This window comes from Metopolophium dirhodum, chromosome 4, assembly GCF_019925205.1.
Source record: "Metopolophium dirhodum isolate CAU chromosome 4, ASM1992520v1, whole genome shotgun sequence".
Taxonomy (NCBI): Eukaryota; Metazoa; Arthropoda; class Insecta; order Hemiptera; family Aphididae; genus Metopolophium; species Metopolophium dirhodum.
In genome coordinates, this window is record NC_083563.1 from 5,171,901 (window position 1) to 5,198,375 (window position 26,475).

The 26,475-nt window shown below is 32.1% G+C and overlaps 1 protein-coding gene across 4 annotated transcripts in view; it reads right to left on the reverse strand.

Annotated features, from left to right (window-relative positions):
- LOC132943805 (rap1 GTPase-activating protein 1) overlaps positions 1–26,475 on the reverse strand; it is a 166,084-nt gene that overhangs the window by 45,552 nt on the left and 94,057 nt on the right. For 3 of the 4 annotated variants that reach the window (XM_061012910.1, XM_061012911.1, XM_061012912.1), the window contains exons 2-3: positions 23,581–23,656; positions 14,253–14,345 (exon numbers count right to left, since the gene is read on the reverse strand). In XM_061012910.1, the coding sequence (XP_060868893.1) occupies positions 14,253–14,345; positions 23,581–23,656 (169 nt within the window). Of the gene's footprint in view, positions 1–2,980; positions 3,175–14,252; positions 14,346–23,580; positions 23,657–26,475 lie in introns of those variants that run through there. The other variant, XM_061012913.1, reaches the window with a different exon arrangement.

The following is a 26,475-nucleotide window of genomic DNA, read 5'->3' on the forward strand; positions in this document are numbered from 1 at the left end:
GTTTAAAGTGTTTAAACCATTATTACTATTATTGTTGTGACCCGCGGAATTATAGGCCATTGAGATCCAAGAAGTCTTACGGTTGTGTTTATAATCACTAATTAATAATAATAGTATATAGGTAAAAAAAAATAATTAAATAACAATTACATGATATAGTTGTAGCTTTCAGTTATACAATAAGTAATTATCATAATTATTTGTTTAAGAGTTTTGAAGTGAATTTTAAATTGATTATGGATCTGATCGAATTGGGGTGTATATTATATAGTGAACAATATATTTCATTGTACCTACCTATATTACGTGCGTGAGTACAGTGTACACCTACTATATTTTACATGTCAGATAATAAAATACAAAATTATATTTCCGACGATGTAAATTTGTAATCATTAATCATCCTAACCATTACCGGCATTATACCTTAGCTTTAGGTATTATATTAATACTATAATATCATGTTATAATATTGTTTAGATTCATCTAAAAATAAATAATATAATAGTTAGGTATCACCTGCAAGTAATGGAGATATTCGTAAATTAAAACTAAAACTCCCGAAAAATAAAAAATTGAAATAAAAAACGTTAAAAAATGATTTCAATAACATTATAACAATATAAACATAGGTAAATTATTTGTAGCAAATTATTATTATATAGGTAGATTATTTAGGTCTATGGATAATAATATGAATTTGATGTGTAATACGTAAACATATTATTATACAGTTACACCAGATGAATGTCCTAAATAATATATGATTGCACTAAAAATGCGTTTTACAATTTATTGTTGCTCAAAATACCTACTATTGAAAATAAATATTTAAAAAAATGCGAAAACTATTAGTTCATTTATCACGCTTAATTTGAACCGGTACTAACAACGAGTTCCCATTGTTATTATTTTTCGAACAATACATCCTCCATTCCTTCAGAGTCCTGGGGTCTCTATAATATGTAATTGTAATAAGCTACTTATTATTTGAGGAAAATCACTATTCCCTATTTAATACTATTTTTTTTTTTGTACAATGAAAAATAAGAAAACTACGCTACCGGTACTATTTAAATACTGTTGCAAAATATATCCAAGCAGAAGCAGTTAGATACATTATTATAATAGTTTGTAGTTAGTAGTTACCGTTATAGATGTTATTTTTTTCACACGAATTAAAAAAGATTTTACTCAACAAGTAACTATTGCGAATGAAATTGATTCAATTTATACGCATTACAACATTAGCCTTGGAATTTTTTTTCAATGGAAAATTGCAGGTTTGACATTAAAGTAACTATTAAAATAAATATTTAATCACTTATTAAGATTACAAATTAGTATATTATATTTTTTAAGCTTATCAATATAAATGATATAAAACCATCTATAAAGAGAGAATAACAATAATTATCTCATATAATTTGATAAGAATTAACCAATTTTGTAGAGTATAATATGTAGTTAAATATGTAAATTTGTCGTATACATAATAACCCATTAAGTATCAACTAAAAAATTCCAAAGAAGCATAAAATTACAAATATTTCCAATTGAAAAAAATGAAACTAAGATAAACCAAATTTATTATGTTGTTTCTATTACTTGCTAATAACAAAATTGACCTTGTTTAAGACGCGTGAAACACCTAATGAAATGACTCATATCGGAAATAAAATATAATAGCCAAGCTATTTCCATATTATAAGTGAATGTTATAGTATTATATAAGAACAAAGAACATAATGAAACCAAATTTAATGGAAACCTGATGGAAACAAACATCATCAATTGGAGACAATTTGAAGATTTAATAAATTTATTGATATTAATTGAATGTTCTTAATAAAAAAAAAAAATCATCTAATATTATAAATTATAATGTAACAATAAAGAATGGATTGGCTATTTTTTGCGTTCCTGAGTTAACTAGGTTCTAACATATTTTCATTAATATTTCATACACGAACAGAGACTAAACTTTATATTATATTACGTTAATGTATGACATGAAAATACGATTCAATATTAAATAAACAACTGTGACTTGTGAGTTACCGACTAATTAATGTGTTGTATGTTTAGGCGCTCATCCCGCTAATTTTAAAAGCTGTCCGTCATTTAAGAAGCTAAAATATTATTACGAAAAGAAACACTTTATTTTTTGAAATAAGGTTTAAGCAAATAAAAACTTATACAAAAGTTCCGTTAGCCAAGGTTCTAAATACTCAACCCAAAAAGAAATCATAAACCGAAACAACACGTAGACAGTGTACAAGTACAAAATTCACCTTTAGAATCTATTTTATCAAATTTTATCACCATTCTGAATTTATTTTAAATTTAAATGCAATAATCATAGTCTACTATAAGTTCCTTTCTTTCCTCTGTACTACATTCTAAATGCATTTATCACTAAAGGCACTATTTCTCCCTAGTCTATTTTTGTTTAATATTTCCACATTTATAATAATCTCCATCGCCGGCTATTAATGACGTTATTACTTATGTGAGTTATGACTTTATGTTATACGTATTGTAATAAATGTTGAACTATCATGATTCATAGTTTTTTCTAGTAGTTAATAATAAAAAAAATAAAAAAAATAAAAGTAAAATATAAACAACAATATAATAATATGTACACACACGACTATGGCGAACTATAGTGTGCGGGGAAGTGCGTAATGCTATCGGTTTTTAATTTATTTCCAATGGTAAACGAGAACGACGCCATCGCCGCGATATGATGTATATAACAAAATACGTAAATCATTGCAATAACGCAGCACAGTCGGCGCAGCAGCAGTCAAAACTCGCCGAACTTTCGGGGATTAGAGTCGACGAAATAATCGATGGTCGTTTTAATATCGCGCGCTGTTCTATTATAATATTATATAGGTGTCATTAGCTATCGTAAATTATGAAGCGCTAAAACGTCCGCGCCACACAATACACTACAGGTACAACCACTCACTTCGCAGTTTTGCTCTTCGGCGTCTTCGAACAGCGGATGCTTGATGGACGATCTCTTGATGGAGCCCGTTAGGGACTTTCGCGTTTTGGGCAACATATCCTGCACCGGTGCAGTGGACCAAATTTAGCGTTTAATAATACGTGGGTGTGACGACGACCGAATGCACAGATATTGTGGCTTTAACGTCGACTGCAGTCTCGGATTGCACTCAGTCGTATTTAATATTATATTGTTGTACGTGTACGGTCGTAGAGTTGCGGTAAATCGTGTGTTTCTGTGTGTTTTTTGTTTCGCGCGACGGCGAGAGACGGTGCCGCCGCTGATATCAGTCGGGTTACTGCGCGGAGAACGATAATAATAATAATAATAATAATAATATTACATGTTATAATATTATTATTTACCTCCACAACACGCGCGTGTAATACCATCGTTGTCGTGTGTACGTGGTGCGCCGGAAGGTTTCCCCGTAAAGTGCCCAGAAACCGTTTTGCGAACCTCTCGGTGCCGGCCAACTGTGCAAACGCTGCAGTGTGTCGCGTTCCTGCTGCTGCTGCGGAGGCGGCGGTGATGAATGGTTCGCCGCAATAGTATTATAATATAGGTAAAAATATATTATTCAATTATTGTTCATATACGTGTACACGGCACGTACAACAGTCGTATTATAATGCTGTACATCGCCAAAATACCTATATATGCGAGTGTACCGCGTGATGCGGATAGTCGGATTTTTTGCCTTCCGAGACACGAGATGGTTAATCCGGTGAGATGCCGAGATAAGTCGTCACGAGCGGGCGTATATTTAGATATATAGGTCAGGCAATAATAACGAATAATATGTATATACCTATAAAATATTATTTTAGTGATATATCGTCAATTATGCATTTCTGATGCATACGCAGTACGCAATAACTGATGCATAATCATAACAATAATATAGTTTAGGTGACGAGGATAAATGGATGAGCATGCTACTATATTTTGCACACCGAACCCCGGAAATTATACGAAGCAGGATTGTGTTCCCCTGCGCAGTATTGGGGAAGAAATATGATAATATTCATGGATTGTTGTCATGGAATAGGCATATATTGTAATGTACCACACGTACCTGTATAATTAAAATATAGTTTTTAGTATGAGTTTGGCGAACATGCTCAGAGATAGGAAAAATTGCTTTTCGGCTAGCACGCCTATTTATTTATCCATCCACCCACCTGCACATTCCGAGATGACGCGATCAAGTCGTTTTCGCGATCCGGCGGCACAGCATATTATTGTACATATAGTATCTAACTATACAGTGCATACATACTATTGCACATAATTATAACATTCCCCGCGCAATAACACTTTCTTTTTTTTGAATATACCTCATTCGATTAGGCGCTGACGATTCACTAATACTCAATAATATGTACAGGCGTCATTCTGTAAATATTATAGTATTATTATTGTCTATTTTCCATTTGGAATAGTACAAACTTAAACATCTCCAATATTTCCTAATGGAATTCGTATTATTCGCATCACATAAATCTGGTCAGAGATTATAAAATACAATGCGTATTATTACAATATTATACATTTCGCGATATGTGTTGCAGAATATTACACTCGGTTTCGATGTGATTTACAGAACATTAACAGTGTAGTGTTATTATAAGAGATAAGACTGCGTCAAAATATTTTCTTTTTGCAAACCGCACAACAAGTCAACAAAAACAAGCGCATCTCATTCTCATATAATATTAAAACAATTCAATGGAAATATATTCAACTGTATGAAACTCGACGAATTACATTTACAAAGTTTCCGCACATTTTTATTAAATTCGTTGTTTTTTCGGGAAAAATAATAAAGCCGCAACATAAACAGTCTACATAAAATAAGTGTTTTTTCGACAGCTGAGTATACAGCGATTAAAATATTGATTCAAAGCAGTGTTCGGCAATATTTTCTTCAACACGTATGTACGAAATGTTTGTCCCGAAATCGATAAAATACCAATGAGAAATAAAATCAAGTTGTTTTCGTAATAAGTTTATTTCAATATATATTGACAAATTTCAGCATAACTCATAGTCGAAATCGGAAACTTTATAAATTTAAGAAGGTGACATAATTTAACTAGAAATTGACACTTTGTATTCTAATTCAATACAGAAGGCCAATGATCGATACCTCTATTGCGTAGGTAAATAAAGTATCCATATATTTCAAAGAGCTATAACTATAATAAATATATACCGAGTTGTTTATTACCTCGATGGCTCGATCGTCACTAATATCATATTTCTATTTGACAACACATATTGTATTAAGGCACCGAGGCGCCTGGTGCTAATGTAATTTTGTCTTCAAAAATACGCACTCTACGGAAATAATGGTCCCGTCCTGTAGAATCAATCAAAGTAGATATTTTTTTCAAATTTTATAAAATGTTTTTAAAAAAGATATTTTAAGCTTTTTTTACAAATTATTTTGTACAATCTATTATTTGCAATAAAATAAAAACCAGATATCAATGTGGGTTGTAAAAAGCCGCCCTTTTCAGATAAAAAGAACCGTTTTCAAAAATCGAAATCCGACTATTCCTTTAGGCCCGAAAGTTTTTTCTCTGAATTCGTTAAAATAATAATTGTTAATACAATACACCGTGACAATTCCTTTCTAAATAGGTATGGGGCAGTAGATTAGTGGAAAAGTATTATAAATAAGGTGGCAACCAATAATCAGACGATCTTAAATGTAGAATATTGGTAATGTATACCAAAATCCAATAAATTTCAAAACAGATGTATTTTTAGACACTAATAGGTAGGTAAAATATTCATGGTAAAAATCTGTTACATTTGTATTCAAACACACAATGTGAATGACATTATTATTTCCTTTCGGAATTGTGCTATTGCGGACAATTTGAACACAGGTTCTACTAAGCTAATTAAATGCAATAATGATCAATTTAATACATCAGTAGTGTAAATTGATACAATAATTTTAATAGCAATAAAGACTAAAAGTAACAACTATGACCAATTGAAGAATTTTACATACTAACAGACATTCGTCAATCGTCAATAGGTACCTAATAATATTATATTTTCTATAGTTTCATTTTTCATGTTATCACTTTAAATAAAATATCTATCACGCAATTAAATTTATATAAGTAAAAACTGATTATGATTTTCGACAAAATTATGAAAACACGTATTAATTGTTATAATAGTCAATATAAATCTGGAATGAAAAGTATTATAAAAATATGAACCCAAGTAAATAATGCTCAATTTCTCCTATATGCATACATCAATACATGTATTATAATTATTACTTATTAGTTATACTGACTGCTGTGGTAAAAATAACTAAAACAAACGTGAGTATAAATATTTTTTTTAAACGCACATACTAGAATAATAAATTGTTACCTATCGACAATGTGTGTACTTAATATTTATTATCTATCCAAATACTAAGTAATTTTCGCATTTCCTTGTAGTGTTAGGCATCAAAAAATAATGTTGATTTGATGGATTGTTAAAATAAAAGGTATTTTGTGGAATGTTTAACGAAATGAAATGGAAATATTCAAATATGTCGGTTAGCAAGTAAACTTTGAAACAACTTGATTATTAGATACTCTACTAGGTAGGTACTTCGTAAGTATTACGCTTACAACACAGTATAAGCAAATAAAAAATTAGGACAAAGAACTTTTTAATTTATTCTCGAGTAAAATAATATAATATCATACTTCGATCTAACTATACAAAGAAAACCGTTTATCTTCAGGAAGTCTCGTTGTTCCGCCAAAATGTATAAGTATATTATACTTAAAATAGGATAGTTGGCGACTCGAAAAAATTCCTTTTTCCAAACCTGCTGAATTCAATTAACTTTCCGACCCTGGCCCGACGACATCATAATATTATGATCTATGTTTTGATGTTTTATATTTATAATATTTTTCTTACGTGTTTATTTACACAACGGCCATGCCTATAATAATTGCCTGCCAATTCCCGACTGTTCTTATCAGTTTTCGGATAACGGCTCTTCAGTTGTCTGTAGTTACCTACTATACCACGTGTATTTAATATTTTATTATCGATCTTTATAGATTACATTTTAAGCAAGCCACGACGGTCTTTGATCGATGATACATAATTGCAGCACTTGCTAGCTACTATCTATTTCCAAGATGAAGATGTGCATCACTTTGTATATTTTTGTCATATCATATTCGCGTTAACAAATTCTTAAGATTCGGTACAGGTTGTAGAATATTTTTTCATCTAGTCACCGGAATACCTAGGTTAATATTGTATTATAATAATAATTATTATCATTATTACATTGTGATCTTCAAAAAAAATGGTAAATAGAGGATGCCGCACCCACATTTGTTGTCACCGTCTTATACAAGTACTTGTACATCTCAAATTTACGATAGGTAGTTCACATATTGTAGCTTCGTTGGTTTAAAAATTAGAATGAATCGACATAATATCATATGAGACTTAATGGTAGGAAAATTATCTGTGAATTTTTTACGATAGTTCGATTTTTTAGCGAGTTCAGCGTACATTAAATATCGAAATTTAAAAATGTTCACAACTCCCTTAAAAACTAAATTATCATCGTAAAAAAAGACACACGAACTTGCAGAAAAATGAATAATCTATTACCATTACATTTCGATCCGCTCTAATTTATAGACTGGAACCACGGAGACAATCGATGCGGGTGTGGCTTCATCTTGATAATAAAAATATCGTTACCTCTAACCACTGATATAGATAATATTATATACATAATAATATATATTATATTATCTAGTGCCTATAACCATTGAATACTACTGTAGTATTCATAATCAATGGCTAACGACTTGTAAATAATTATATTTTACAAAGAGCAACGTAGTGCGCGCTCTCGCGGACGACTAAACGAGTAACGACGGTGTAACTGCGGCAAGACCGTCAGAGGGCGCCAACGAACTGTTACCGTCAACAATTCGCCGCGCCGCTGGCTGTGAATATTTCGAGACGCTACGACCTCCGCGATGGTTGACAGGGTGAGCGCTTCTGGGGGTTTTTTTTTTTTAAGTATTTCTCAGTAGTTGCCCGGTACAGAATTTAATTTATGCACCAATGTTTACCCAACTCTACACTGCAGAGTGACCATATATTTTGTCATGTTTCGTATTACGCTGCACGTTTATTAGTATCATCTTAATTTCTATATAAACGCGTCCGTACACTTGGACGCCCAAATATTTTTACAAATTACAATTACTCATCAATTTAAATCCCGCCATGAATTAGTAATTACTGATTGTGCATTGCACTGCACTTTATGATTTCGTACTACACAAGTGCACTACAACTGCCATCATAATCTATCGACTATTTCTTGTATTATCACACCACACCGCGTTCCACACAAAAACAAGCGCCGTTAGACTTTTCACGGGGGCAAATGCCCAGGACTCTGGTTCGGACATTGTTTTGTTCTAAGCGGCGATGTGAACATAATTTATATAGTTTTCGAGGTGGCCTGCTGCGGCGAGCTGCGATTCGTCCGGCGCGCTTTTAAAACGAATCGAAATGGCGCCCCCGCGTCGTCTTCGTCCAAATTACTGTGCAGTAACAATGAGACGCGTGTATAGAGAGTGCTTCAACCCCGATGTGATTTCGGTCAAACCGAAGATTTATCGGTATCGTGTAAAATATGCTCTGTACGACAGAATGGATGCGAATCGTATACGGTGCGCTCGCACAACTGCGTTGAAAGTATAATTTAATAATATTATACACAGCAATATTATACTGTATACGCTACGACGATATGGAGAGACGCAATTTAATGGACTGCGCGGGGAGTGGAATTAATGCAGCAACGAACGACCGGCGGCGATGTCATTGCGATGTACATAATAATATAATATTATAGTCTATTGTATTCCGAAAAACGGCGGGGTGACCAAAGTTTTTTTTCTCCTTAAAGTTTTGTGATTAAAACAGACTAAACACAGAGCAATGCGGATGTCGTTGTACGCGTTACGTTACTATATACAATATATTGTTGTGAATGTAGTTGTCTGTTGACTGTTGTACCTATATAATACGGTATGACTGCGAAATAAAAATGAACGGGTCGCGCGCCCTGCTCGAATAAGCGTGTTATAATAATAATAATAATAATGATCATCGACTAGGATAACATTATTATGTCATGATACAACTACGTGACGACGATGATGACGACGGCGACCTGTATAATATAGCGACGAGACCGGATAACGACGTACGATTATTCCGGATAGATCAATATAATATAATATTTTGGAGGTGTAGACGTATAGTAAAAGATGAATTAATTTTCGTCTAGATAAATTCGATTTTAATTTTGAAATATTGTTATTACTACATTATATTTTTTTAATATCGAATAGCTATTATTAGGGTTTTTTGAAAATACCTGTTGTTTTTAATCTCGAACTCCAAAAGTCAATGAACATATTAATATGTATAATAGGAACATTATATTGTAATCATTGAATATTGAAATGTATGTATAAATAAAAATATATTATACAACACTTGTTCGCTCTCTTATTTGTGTATAGAAAAATGTACAGTAATTTTAATCTTAAAACAATAATAATAATAAAAAATGTTTTTATATAATTATATAATATATAATGTGTAACTAGCTAAAACTGTATATCTAGTCTCTAATATATAAATAAATATATAAAATAAAGATACTGGAACTTTAACAAGAGTTTTGTTTAGGTGACTTGATAATTATTTATAATAAAACTATAAAAGATAAAAATTATTATCTTAGAGTTCCAAACTTAACTTATTCTTGCAAATCGTCCGTCGTCTTAGAACCACGAGCGTTGAAAATAAATCGTTGAAATTTGTTAAAATGATAACCACAGTTGGTATTTGGGTAATGTAGATATTATAATAATAATAACCGTGTGACGTATGTCACTGTTTGAATACCAAAAGTCGATAGGCACCGACGACAGGCTTATTATTGTATTACGTCAACATGACAACGTGGTTATGCACTTATGTATATTATCTCGACGGGGTACACACACCGCTCGCTTTTATGTTGCAATTCAAAAGCCGAATTAGTATACGGACATACTACGCCACTACGGTATACTCATCATGGCGTTCAAATTTCGAACAAAAAAACAAAATTATATTCAAATCGGGTTTTTGATAAAATTAAGGTCCGAATAATTTGGTCCGAGTCATTTTGCGTGGGATTCCCTAGAGCTTGCGGGAGTATAGTATTCGTAATACTTTTATTTCGTATATATGTATTTTATAGTATATATTATATATAGGTTCCTACACAGAATAGGCCACTCAAATCAATAATCACAACTACTACCACCACCCTAACAACACCTTTCCGCGAAACGAATAATTATTGTTCGCAAATCGCAATCATATATTAGTAACCGTCGATCGGGAAGTACCTACAATGCATTCGCACGATGAATATTATTTACGATTTAGTGCAATATTGTATTTTGTGCACACGGGGTCCGGGGGATAGATTTTTTTATCATAACACATTCCTACCGAATATGCATGTATAGGTTTATGCTCTGCCACTCCATCTAATCCAACTGATGTCTTTTTAACCAACAGTCCGACTTTAAGATGATGTTCGTACGTACAGTTGAGATTTTCGAATAATTATAGTAATAAGACGAATATAGTGAATCCGTTTACCCACCGCCCTCCAAAATTATCCCGCCCGAGGCTGTGCATAGACTAAACGGACTATATAGACGGTATTACGAGATTAATATTTAGTCTGATGACGTGCCCCTATTATAATAATACATACCACGTTCCATAATACGGCGCCTATAATTTGTGCTTCGCTGTAGCTTTCATATATATATCTACTTTATGTCGTGGTACAACAACCCGTCATGCGGCTCAGAATTTTCCGGCGTCTGAATATTATTCGTTCCTCTCGACGTCTATACATATACACTTCCAAATCGTACGAATAATTAAATTCCGCGTGCACACTAGCTACAGCAGACAGCGTGTTATGGCACAAAGAAAATTGTTTTGACGCACAGCTCTCGGCCCTTCAAATTCATCCCCCCCTCCTCCCCCCACCACACAACTCACCGCCATGAGGTAATTTTTGTGCAGCCAGGTACGCCGAGGTAGGCATAAGCTGCGAGCGTCGTCGTGCCATGATATAAAATAATAATTGAAAGTTTATTGTTGCATCGCGGAGGCGTAATAACCGGGTCGTGTTCGCGAGCCACGAATGACACCGGTACCGCCATATAATATTATCGTGTTATATAGATACGTGACGAGAGTGTATAAAATAACGACGGGACGTATAGCGTATTATAATGGCACATAATATTATATTATCTAGGCCGATTTGAGGACGAAATCATCGAGGCGAGCGCACTCTAAATAAATACGATTATTACGCGTCCGACGTGTAAAAGACTTGTATATAGGAACTATTATCGCCATTATTGTTGTACAGCGTTGCATGCCGTCCATCGGCGAGATAGTAATTAAACGATAAATCGCGGGCAGGTACTTTATTCCTCGCCCCCTCGATCGAAATCAGTGTCCGCGGAAATCATATTACTACGCTGCCGGATCGATATTATATTATGCTTTCCCGATACGAACGGTGTGCGGAAAAACACATATAGCTGTGTGCCTACACATAGTACCACCGACGAGTGTTTCGCAGTCAGTTTCGATGGGCATCGGACGCCCCGCGCAAATTAATTGCACGCCGTTCGAAAAAAAAAAAATATATTTCATAAGAAAATTAATTTCAAAAGAAACGTCTCCCAATTATTTTTAGTACCTCCGCCGCGCCGTTGGTTTAATTACACGGTTCACAGGTTCAGTCTACTCGGCGGACCGGAAAGTGGCGAGTTTAAATATTGTTACACTCCGCACAAAATAATAATAATAATAATAATAATATCAAACGGTCCTTATAATTGTATTTATTATCATTGTTATTTGTGCTGGAATAAGAAATTACAATAGTGGTTCAAAGTAGTCGGGAAAATGGGCAAAATGCTTTACGTCGAAACCCGCGGTGGTTAGAATATTATCATTATTATTATTTCATACCACATTCGGTTTTAAGTTTTTTTCACATTGCTGAGCATAATGTGTTACGTAGTGTATACCTTATAAACATCGTCTGCCAGCACGGCCACACAACACGCGTGTAACAATTTATTATGTACCGCATAATAATAATTATTAATATTAATTATTCGTAACGCAAACCATATCGTCGGGGTAACGAACATAATATTATTATGCGGTGCAGCGACTAAACTATACATATTATGCGTTTTCGCCGTTTTCGGCAGTTTTCCGTGACGCAAGTCACAACTGCCAAAATTCAGAAATGTAATTACAATTAAATGCTGATAATGAAATGTGGTGTTCGTTTTGAAACTATTGTTTGTCGATCGGGTTTAAAAGTGTTTCCGATCGGGAAATCTCTTCGAGATACGATAGTATAATAGCGTTTGCAATATGTCAATACAAATAAAAAGGACAAATTAAATGGATTCGGCGTGGTTTAATAAGATTCGTATTGTTTTATTAAATCCTATAATATAGAATCGAAGAAATGCCAGCACCGATCGCAGGTTGAAAATCCAATGTAACGTCGTTTCATTTCCTGGGATAAATGTCGGATCTACACTGTGACCCTGTCGCTGATTCCCGGTAAACCTTATTTGTATTTTTCATCTTACCGTTTTTATATTATCAGCACACACACCCCCACACGCTGTAATCAGTCGTTTTTCCCTCAGGAACGTTGTAAATACGAAGGTAAAACGAACAATTGTCACTACTACCCATATAGCTGTCATTATAATTGGCATAATGCGCTTTGGTAACGAAATGACACCCTCAGTTTTATACACGTAAATACTATAAATGGATAATTGTCTCGCAGGTGGTAACCATTTTTAACCGGGCTTCAAATATACTTGTCATATTATTTATTGTTTATTCAAATGCGATAATATTATAGTAGCGTACAAGTTCAAATTAATAACGATTGGCCCCATTATCCTGCGCAGGGATGAGCGAGACGAGACGAGTCGCCTAAATATAATAGAGTAGATGTGATTTTTTTATTACTATATTCTGTAGTGCTGGTAATTTCTAATCGATATTGTCCGGAGCCATTTCATAATTTAATATAAAGAACGCCAAATAAACCAAGCCGCACGTATACATACATGCGTGGGATAACTTACCCAAGGAAATTGAACATTTTATACTATAGACGCAGTAGATGGCCGTGTTTATATGAATTCCTTTCAACAAAGATATCGTTAAAAATAAATCAAATTTATTATCAAAAATTATATTTTCATAGATTTTGTTTCTTTAGTGTTAATTAAAAAAAAAAAAATGATCCAAAAAACAAATCGCCGTAGACCAAATCTGGGAAAACGTTACGTTCTCATTATTTTAAAACCAATATTTATCATGCGGTTTTAAATTTCATAAAATAGAGAAAGATAAATATTGTTTATAGGCTTATAGCCTTTCGAGTGAATTATGAATATTGACATATTTTATATTGAGAAGTTTTGATACCAAATACTTTGGACCTTGTAAATTAAAGAGAGGTAACTCTATTAGTTGTTTATCTATAATAATAATACAGCTTATAATAATATAAGTTGACTATACTATAACTATATGTATATATCTGATATACTCGTAAACTAATCAGCATATATTTATTTTTACTAAAACCCCTAAATTTAAGTACCTATACGGCTATACGCTGTCTAAACGAGTTGAGTCGTCTCCGTTGTTTAATAAACATATTATTCCATAGCGATATCCGATACCGTGACAAGACTAAATATTTTAGTTGGCGCCTGTTACTATAAATACATAATAATATAATGCATTTCAGACACACACGAGCTGTTTAAGATAACAAACATGTTATACGACTATAATATTATGCTGTATGTTGTGCAGAATATAATACACATTATTATACAGTCGTACTCACTCGGGGTATTGTAAAAGAAAATGAAAAATATATTTCAAGAATTAATAAATAAAACTATATGGTATAATATGCGTCTTAAATCTTAATTGTATAGTTGCATGCAATTTAATCAAGTATAATATAAGAGTATATCTGGACGTGATGTTTGCTTACTTGAGCGAAGTACGGCGGTAGAACACATCTCTGGTCATCCAATCGGTTGCTCTGAACTCTTTCGAGTAATTCGAATAAATCTTGAGTCGCACACTGAAACACATCAAAATCGATTTACTTAATACATTTTATTATTTTCTCCAATAAACAACATGAATACCAGAATACCTAAGAAGTATTAATACATTTATAAACGAATTGAATTAATCCCAAAACCAATTTCCCGTCTGGACTCGAAATTCCAGATTAGTGTAGGGAAATGACCTGAATAATGCAATTAAATGGCATTTTGACCTGTATAATTACTCGACTGGATCGTTCGTTTTGAAACATACCTATGCAATGCCCTTTCCAGAAAAGGTTATAATTAATAATGCCTTTTGATTATACAGATTTTTATTAGCAAGTATTTCGCGAGCGTTTGTTATAGAAATGAGTGGAAAATCAGTTTTTGTTTTTGCCCACTCAGGCAGTTATGCAAAGCCGCTTTACAAAATAAATGGAGTAAATGGAATTTTCATCGATGTCCCTCATGATGATGGAAAGCATGCACGTACATATTAAACAACATTCGTGAAATGTTCGTTCACTCACAATTTCATATATTCACCGTCATCGTCGTTAACGCAATAAATTAGAAAACCTTCCAAACATTGCAAGAGTTTAACCATTGTACTAAAGTTCTGCTCCTATACGATCGACACACGCAGCTACGATTATTTAAACATAATATAATATTTATTACACACTGTGTCTGAGTATAGTTAAAGTATATAATAATTAATTGATGACAAAAAAAAATACCGTCGATAGGTAGGTCTGTCCGCACACAAACGATTTGTCGTCCGTGATTAATAACCGCGTAACTATAGGGTAGGTAATTGCTTTTATTGAAATATATCGCCGCTCGTTTAAACGTTAAACAACGCGTTTACATTGACAGTGACGTATACAAATATATTGGATGGATAAAATACATTTATATTTGGACGGCGAGAATTTTTGACGAACACATCCAAATTCGATATTTCGATGTACTTTGTTGCGGCCCAGTGCCCAGACAAAGGTATATCGACATATCGTATAATAATATGTAGACACCTATATACGCGGTTGTATTTTATATTTACTCGTACGAAGAATGGCCATTTTACAAAGGTGCAAATTGTCCATTTTTTGCGTTTTATTTGTATAAGAAAATGTTTTTGCGTGTTCCAAGGGGTCTGACTGCCAGAGCAGCAGACATAAATATATAATATTGTGTACCTATGTATTTTTATTTGCACCGGATGTCACGCGCTCAATCGAAATCTCAGCACTGATGTAGATATATTGTGCTGTGCTGTCCGGTCAAGCACCATAATTTATATATTATTTATTATAATACAACAAAATAATAATGGTTCTGACCACAGACTTATCGATTAAACGGGACTTCACTGCTTCTATGAAATATTTTTCCAGCTCGAGTGATACGTATTGGAATAACTAAAAAGGCATAGCGGAGAATCATTTTACAACAATGAGCAATTTTTTACCAACCAACTATTTCCTAACATTCCCATTACCGAAAATTCGGTACAATAGCCAATTGGTGTGTAGAAGGGGAGGCAACAACTTAAAATAACTAAAAATATTTATTTAAAGTAAGTTAGTTTTTTTAATACCAATTATACCTACACATATATTCCCAAACACAAGAATTTGTAAATTAATTTGTAAATAAAATTCATAAATGTTCAATTTCAATACATATAAGGCTTGAAAATGTAATATGTTACATTTAATATTTCTACAAAATGTAAGAATATAACCACAGCATAATATTATTAAGTCATGTCAAGTTTCTATAGTAACCTTAATCACTATATTATATTATTCTTTCGACCGCTTGCCGTTGAGGCGCAAATCAATAATTTTGTTTTCCTTATTTTTATCATATTAGAAATTAGTCATGATGTTAACTAACAATTTGATGAAAATAATTTTATAATATAAACACTAACTACTACGTATATTACAATGAATATTACAATATTAAATAATATTACTAATAAGTGATGTATAGAAATATAAGTCAGTAAATATAAATAATAAGTAATAACCACGATTAGATAGACACAGCCCGTTATTTGCTAGATACCATTACACCTTTACCATGATTATTGACCACTGCTAGTTGCTGTCAACCCCCCCCCCCCCCCGGCCAATGAAAAATCGATCCATGACTAAAAAAGGCACCTAGCTACGCCACTGAATACGGCCATACCTCTAATGTTAAATAATACTTATATTATATGGAATCATAAATATATTGCTTGATGAAATGAAGCCATATTATCCAATATCAAAATTAAGGAATAATAAAATTAAAAATTTACAGAAAGGTATCTTTCAAAACACCAAACCTTTGAACTTTATCAGTTATCACTCGGGCTGAATATGTGTGTGTGTTTTATTACGCATTTCTAATTTAATTAAATACATTTATAGTTTCAACGTTCAACCACAGTGTTTAATACGCTAATACCCTATATTATATGTTATAAACTTCTAACTTATAAATAAACATATTGATTTTAATTTGATTCTAATTTTTATTTTAATAAATTATTAAGTTTTTATATTTTTAATAGCAGGATACATTTTTAATTGTACATCCCGAAGCAGAATTTTTCTTAATGTATCAAAATCATTTTTCAAATGAGGAGTTTATCAGGTGTACCGTATACATACTCATAACTCAAAAATATGTATTTAAATTTTAAAGTTATGATTAGCTGAGCGGGGTGGCAAAAGGTTACTCATGCGATTATGCGAATATGTTGGTCCACTACTCCGCTCGTGTAAACTTAAATTACTTTTAACTTATCAGATTCGTATAATATATTTAAGTCTAGTTAAAGTGTTTGCGTTCACTTATAAAAAAATCACTTTATATATAGTTGCATAGTATGTATAGCATATACATAAAATATTATATATATAACGATTCAAAGTCCCCCTGAACGGCGAGAGGAGCATTTTCGATTCTTGGCTGGGCCAGACTAGGTGAGTTAGGTTAGAATTTTGTTTTCTAATAGAGAAGATAGGTATACAGTGATTGGTCGGGGAAAAAGAAAATGTAGATTTTTGGCGGAAACGGATGATGCCGATTTTACCACATAATTTACGTTATATTGTTTCGCAGAATGAACAAGCGCCGACCCGTTCGGGAAAAAAACATACAATAATATAATACCTATTATATTAACAAATACAACAAACCACCGCCTACAAGGACACAATATGGTGATGGTGTACAGCATATCAAGTGTTCCGATATGTGGGACATGGAAAAAAAATAAACCGATAAAATTAATTTCTTATTTCACGGGCATCGTAATCGTGAATGAACGTGGACGTGTGTTCCGCTGCAGAGACTCGTCATCGTCGTCGCCGACCGCCGTGATTCTTTATTTATTCATTTATTTTAAACGTTGTCCGGCTGCAGCAGTATCGTGTGAGGTATAATATCACATTACGCACGACGTATAATATTATAACTTGTAAGTTATAAATATTCTTATTTCTTAGACGAGTCGATTATTATCTTACCCACGTGTATACGGTGAAGATAATTTCAACGTTATTAGTTATTAATGTAGGCGCTGCAAACGAAACAGCAAAAGGACCCTTTTAGAATATACACCGAATGATGTCACGAGTACCTTACCTACCTATATAATATTATAGTAACCTGCGCGAGACCTCGTCCCTAACTCTCTGTACGCGCGGTGTTTTGAAACGAAATTTACCATAAAGAAATAATTCAAATAAACGCACTGCGATAGCAGAGTTGTTGTAGTACCGACGTATAATAATAACGAGAAAACCATCAATAAGTTTTCAAAAAATAAAAGAAAATAATAACAATAGTATAAAAAAAGACACACGAATACTATTATATATAGCCATATAGGTACCTGTAAAACCATTTAATAACGCTTCGTCTAATCTTCTTGAAAAAGTTTATATTCGATATAATATTATAAAACTGCAGGTATACACAACTGGGAAAACACAATGAATAAATATTGCGGTGAACTTGCAGCCTCAGCGCAGCGTAACGAAAAAGTTTTTCAATAGATATTTGCTTTATAACTTTAACAAAATGTCTTGTATTTAAATTGCCAACTGCAGTGTAAGACATAAGATCGAAACAAAAAAATGCGCTGGCTCAATACCTTACGGAATATTGCGAATCGCGACAGTCACGTTTTCTCTATTAGGACAATGACCGAATTCGCTGTTCTGAACCTTCGGTGTATAGGAGGTTACTCGTACTAAATAATATAATAATATGTACATAGCGTATGTTTATATACAAAAGCTATATATATATATACTATGTATACCTATTTATTATAGACATAGCGCAGGTAATTGGTTTCAAAGCGCGTCAACGAGTGTACACGTGTGTGCGTGTGTGTGTGTTTTTGTAACGGTAATGTGTGGGTTTAAATTTTGCACTATGCCCGTTAATTGATATGAAAGCCACAAATTTTAATTATGCAGTCGTTAAAAATAATATACACTCGCACATAATGCGCGAGGAGGTTTTTTCAACGTAATAGTCGCTAATAGACACATGGGTTGTTTTTCGTTCTATTTTTATGTTTTTGGAAAAAATGTTTCATGTACCTACCTAATATAAGTATTTTTTAAATTATAAGTTTCGACATTACATTTTTGCAAAAAAATACCATTATTATATTATAGATGTGATGAATAATGAGAGTATTTTACATTTTTTTCTTCTGGCAACTAAATATTATTAACATATTATTATGGCTGATTATTTTTCTGCAGAAAATTCAGTCTTCTTACAAGTACAGAAATATTTTTCGGAAAAAAAGCTGCGGTGCACTCTGTAATGGGCATCGACTTTCGAGTACCTATCTATATACCATCAAATAGTTGCCATCTAAATGGCATCTAATTATTAAGAATGAACAAATGATGTTTAGATATTATTGAAATAAAAATAACTACTAATTAGTAATTGCTAATTAGCTATGTATTATTTAATAAGGTTTTAAAAACTAAAATAGTAATAATATGAACTATAATATAACTGTTCTTATTTTTTATCTTTTGTGAATAATACAATTTAAAAATGGGATGGTGTGGTTTTTTAAAAAATATTTTGATAAAAAACAACATAATTATTTACATATTATACAGAATTTGTTATTATATACAAACGCACACCTTAGTAATAACGGAGAAGACGTAATTCAAACGATATATCGATTTGGTTAAGATAGGTATATCGTATATCCATCACGATGATGTCATCGGCAAATTCGTAAATAAAAAGAAAAAAACTGTTTTAAAATGAAATAATAACAAATATTTATTTAAATAATTGCTATACATTCGATATTTCAATATTTGCAAGTATTTAAAACTAATATTCATTATTATTTTAATTTGATACAATTAATAATTTAAAAAAATATATATATTACGGTACACACATTGTCGACCACACTTGGTATACAAAAATCACAAAAATAAGTCGAAAAAAAACCGTGATTATAAAACGTTAATAAAAAAAATACGCCCTTCGTGCGTGTTGTACATTTTCGGACATGCAGCCGAAATCGTAAATTTACCACTCTTGCAGTATAATATGTATGCTAGGTATATTATACTATTTAGTATGTAAATACCTATTTTTTTTTTGTAGCGTCCCAGCCACCTAGGCAATAATATTATATCATTCCCAGCCGCAGCCGAGACGTCCGCAATTCGTTTCACCATCTCTATTCATTTTTTTTATTCATTTTATAATCATTAGTGAAAAATTAAGTGCATGAACACACGCGCTCGCGTCTTACAAATAATAACACCGTTGTCCGTTGATCATCGGACGGATCTAAGCCGCTTAGCCACTTATATAGTTATAATATAGATGTACATACATACAAACACACACACGCGCGCGCGCAGGACGGTGACATCTCTTTTTTGCCGCCACCTCCCCCTTCAACTTAGAGTCGTATTTTATCGAATATCATCACACACACACACACACACACACACACATGGGACGCGCTTATTATTATGTTATTTTATGTATTCTTTTTCAATTTTCTGTCGCTACACACGATGTTATACAGCTCCATATTCTCGTCGATACTTATCTAGTCGCATAAATCCATTGGCGAGCGCGCGACAAACGACCGTTGTACAACAAGACCGACGCACACAATTTACTCCACGCGAGTACGCACCCATCTATATATAGGTACGTACTACGTACACCGCTGAGATAAGCAAACGGGTTTATGTTTGGCCGTGGCGTGATATACAAACTGTGTATATAAACGTTGGTATATATATATATATAATATAATATATAATATTATATAAAATACGATCCGGCCGGTGTCGCCATTACCGCATAGTCTGCTAATGGGTCTCTCGGTGGACGACCACGAGACAAAGGCGTGGCGGTGAGGCGGGTTGCCGGACAGCGGCTTCGACAATCGCGAAGGCTTGGATCGAATATTACATAGGTATTATTATTATGTATCATAATATTATTATTATGTTCGCCGACGATTTAATGATATCATTGCAATGTGTGCGTTATATTATGTCATCACGTTATACGAGCCTTTAATATTATTATGTTATATTTACAAACGAAACCAGAATCCGGGAAAACTGGATAATATGCACCCAGTGCCACCCACCCCTCTACACGCGACTCTGGGGCCGCGTGTAATTTCGTAATAACTATCGAGACTTTTTCTCGGACAATAAATTATTATTTTAGGCTTTATTTCTGAACGACGTATTTTTTTATAGAACTGCTAGATTTACATGGAAAGCTTATAATTATTAATTAAAACGAATTCAAATGAATATATAAATTAAATTCAGAGTGATTCACCAAGCATGCTCACCCCCATTTTTTCCTTTTATGATGAACATTTTTAAATTCTGATTTTTGGAATTTTTAAATCAACTAAAAATAATATTTTTTCAAATTCTTAAACTTTTTTGTACTACTTAAGGAGTGTCCCGAAGGCTGTGGCTATACAAACTTCTTTTACTACCCCTTTTTTACTGTAAATTATTTAGTGGATATTTTTTTGAATATGTTGATGTACCTACTTTATTCAAAATTCGAATGAGTTTCATAGTTATTAAAATGTTTGTATACTATAAGGATAATAATCCTCAAAATGGGTCTTACAAAATATAGAATAGACGTAATACTGGAACTAGTACCTATTATTATTATACTTGAGCCATTTTTACAAATTATTAATGTTGATAGATCAATGAAATATTCAAATCATCATATCTTATAAACTCATTACCACGGACCTTTTATCCTTCGCACACAAATTTAAATAACTCAAAAACGTCGTTTTATGACGTAGTACAACTTTTGAATTTGATGCGTCAAATTTTTCAGAAAAAAAATGTACCGTTGAAAAGGTTGTTCTTATTTGAAAAACGGAAGTTAGTGTCTCCAGAAGATACTAGTCTTCTTAAGTAGTACAAACAATCACAAAAATTTGAAAATATGTTCTTAAAGTATAATATTTAAAAGTTCTAATAATCAGATTTTAAATAACTGCATTATTGAAGAAAAAAAGTGAGTGAGCATATGCTTGGTGAATCAATCTGTATGCTATACGAATAGCTGTCATCTCAGAGCTAGTGTTAATTTTGAAAAGTTATGGCACCTGACAGAAGGGAGTGTTCAATGTTCTCGCTATCCATCTAGAAAAACTTGCACAGTATTAATGTGTTGCCGCACTTGCCATGTACATTTAATGTTAGATCCTCAAGTTTCACAAGTAACATTAGATCATTCACAGTCCATTATTTTAAAAGGTCGTCGTTCTCATTTTTATAATCTGTACAAGAATTCGTTTTTCTGTGTTTAGTAAATCTTTTTCATCGTGTTCATAGTTTTTACAACAACACTGAGTACCTAAGGATTACGATTGCACTTCAAGTGGAACTCTTTTTTCAAACTTTTATACAAACTATAAGGCTTTGTATACAATGATTGTTTGATGCCGGAGTAAAAAGCACTTCAGTATTTTTTTATAATTTATAACAATATTTTAAGTTTTTACTTCAGTTTCTTGACCAGTTTTCGTTCAATCAGCATGAATATTATTGAATAACATAATATTTAATTTTATACTATATAATATAATTTTATATTATTTTCGAATACCAGTAAACTAACTTATTTGGTCAGGAATATGATTATTGTGATCTATAATTATATAGGCAAGTCTAAGCAAAGTTTTAAAATACGTTTTGTCTATGTATCTAGGCTAACGAATTTTGGTTTTGATGGTTTTGTCCTTAACATATAATATTATAATATGTATAGTCAGTACTTGCGGATTGCTAACGGTGTAAAAACAAAAGTAACTATCTGACAAAGTTGTTTGTTTTTATTTTTAAACGCGCATAGAGTAAAATATAATTCCTAACTGTTAGGCAGTACTTACTATATAATGAGATTAAATGTCGAGCATTTGGTTTTATTAATTTTTTTCAGTTATACCCGCACTTATACTTACATAAATGTGTATATTATACTGTCAGAGATCGACAGTATTTTTGTTTTGTATTTCTAATACCTAATGTAATGTATTTTCCCCATTCCTGTATAAAACAATCTACCAAAGCTAGATTAGGTTGTTGGTTTATGGAGTTTTATAAACACTACTGTTACGCAAAAAAATAAAATGCTATTTAATCCCTAACGCGTAACCGAGACAAAATTTATTAAACATCTAGGTGACATTTGTTGTACGCGTATATATATTATATATAATATATATATATATTTATTTAAGAACTGGAGTTCATTTAAAACTACCCAAGGGCCAGGATAAATTATTACAACACGAAAACAAAAGAATAAAAAGTTTCATTATAATATTCAAATCTCGGATAACTGAATTATGCAAAAACGCACATAAAAAGCAAAACAAATTGTTGTATCACTAATAAATTAAATAATGTCGTTATTATTAAATGTATATTTTACCTGTGTATACTTAGTACATATTATTTAATGACGAATGTATTGTTTATAAATAAAATTAACTCTGCCATTGTGGAGGTGAAGTTTAATAAACACTATACAAGCAATTTTTATTTTTTACTTTCATGCTATTCATCATTTAGCCATTTAGGAAAATTAAAAAAAAAAAAATTTCCATTATATTATACAGCCATATTATAGGAATCTTAGTATCTAACGTGATACATACATTTTAGATAAATTACTTACTTTGGCCTTATGATGTCCAGTGGTGGCACAGGTCCTGACGTGCTGACAATAAAGCTGTCCATCAGATTGCTGCCGCCTGTAAAATAATTAAAAGTAATGTCAATACAGTAGGTAAACAAATTAAAATGCATAAATTAATTATCATTATGTGATTTAATTTCAATCTCTATATTATAATTGTTATAACATGATAATATTATACGGTTTACTATTTAGTCTTTACGAAAAATAAAACGGCCCAACTACATAATTTCTATGATGTTTGTACCAAAACATTAATACATAGCCTGCAGGGCGAGGAAGAAATTATGTTATTTAGAAAATTCAATTTAAGTATTTAATATTTTTACTATACAAATTAAATAACTACATGTTTCAATATTTGTCTTATCACGTCGTGAAAACCATTATTCATTATTTCGACGTACACATTTTGAAACGCATTAGTTAGGTATCGGTTTATATATGGGATTTTTGTTGGAATATGACAGCCATAACAATGAAAGGGTAATAATATGGTATATAATATTATATATTACACTTATATATGTTATCTATCTATTGGTACCTAATATAAAATATTGTGAAGGTTACAAAAATGAATTCGGCTACGATATATAATATACGTTTGGACATGCTGCGATACGAAGACTATCAAAACATCTGAATACCTATTCAATAACATGGCTTAATTCCTAAGTCGTGCTGTCTCAGTACTATAATGTCAAAGAAAATGGAAATAAAATATCCTTGAAACGGCTGCTGGCCGAATACAACCCATATTTGGATATTATTTATGGCAAAACTTTTGTTTTGAAATATTATACACAGTTCCGACAAAAATCGTAAAGTATCTCCATAATTTTTGGCTTGTACGAAAACAACTCCATGCCACTAGGTGTTATTTATTAGTCTGCTAACTGCACGTAGATATTTTATCTGCACATCATCTCACACTAATTCCAGAAAGAACGAACGCATTCACTCATTATATATTAACTACCTATACTACATTATGCACATTGCACAATGTAACGATGCGAAATATTAGTCGTTCCTCGATCACATTCGAAAACAAGACAAAATGAAAATAAAATAAAAAAGGAGAAAAAAAAACCCGTAGGTACATAAATTGCATTGTATTGCGTATTGTAGGTTGACCTACAACAAAGGTGTTCCATTAGGAAACCATGTCCGAGCGAGCAAAGACAACATGTTCTCTGTGTTTCAATTCATTTATTCCATTTACACATATAAACCATAATAATATATTACCTATATAATATAAAATAGGTGTATTCTTGGCACTTAGGAAAAAAAATAAATAAGAAAAGCTGTAAACAACGTAATCTTAAACAAACACACATACGATGTTTTTTATATCATATTTTTTAATCTTCAAACGAAAAAATAAATAAGATCAAATTTTCCCACGACGCGCGCTTCTTCTATCGCGCATATACACAATAAGTATACATATACACTGTGTTAGTATTGTGAGCCGTACATTACCGGATATAATAACACGTGTATTTTACAGTATTTTTAATATAATAATACACAAGTATAGGTACGAGTATAGATATCGTGGGAGATTTTCGTACACCGTGTTTAATCGATTAAACACTCATCAATTTATTGTTTGACGTGTTTAAATAAATATAAAAGCGCGAGCCATCGTCATAATATTTTACAATGAACTGTGGTATCGTTTATATTATTATAGTCCGTTTAATAATTAAATTAATTAAACTTTAATTCATTATACTCCATGCGGGTTTACCCTATTTACACACATCATTTGTATATTGTATGTGATCTAAACATTGCGTGCGTATAATATTACGGAGTTACTAATTACTATATTAAGTCCTGCAAATGTCGTACTTTATGATTTGATATTCATAATATGTTAATATGCTTGTGAATTGTGGTAACAATTCATGCAGGTACTATAGATACTCAATAGACTAATATAGTACCTATTTATAATAATGTAATATAATGTTGAACAGGGTATTTAACATTCGATAATAATTACTGTCGAATGAAATAATATGTCACATTGTCACATGGTGCACTCTATGTCAGAGACTCTCTATACATGGTAGAATAAATGTAAAACATTCGTCTATTAGGTAGTCAAAACACAAAAGTTTACCAAATACTATATAATATACTATATCAGACCTCATGGCTATTTATAAAAGAAACGATCCGTTACCTGTCATATAAGAACTTTCAGGTAAAACGACCTTTTCCTACTGAATATACATTTTATCTTGGATATTATAGTCATACAAATAATGCAATGTAATATATCAATACAATATGATCAGACGACGTATTAGATGATAAAACGTCAGGAATTGAAGACGTTTCGCGTTTCACTTCATATAATTATTACGTAGGTACCAGGTACCTATTTATACCGTGTAGATGTTACGTGATTGAAAACGAAAGAGATAGTGTGAGTGTATATGTACAGAGAGGAAGTAGGCAATTCGTTTCTATGATATTATTACCATTAAGGACATATTAACAAACTTGTAATAAGATAAATACTGTATACCCATAGATTATTAAAATACAAAAAGATCTGTTTGCTGCAGGAACATTGCAGTAAATTATTAGAATATTTTGTCATGTTTCTGCCCACCGCCATGTAGATAATAATTAATTCGAATAACACATGTATGGCATATATATAGCTGATATACACATTTTACGAGCTAATGTAAGACTCTTTCTATTATAACTGTGTACAATAACTTATAAAATAACAACGACATGATTCGATATTATGCATTATTAATTTACCCACGCGGGTGATTTCTTAATCCCATTTTTACCTCCATGCGTATGCCTTGCTGACATAACGTATGTTGCTCAATC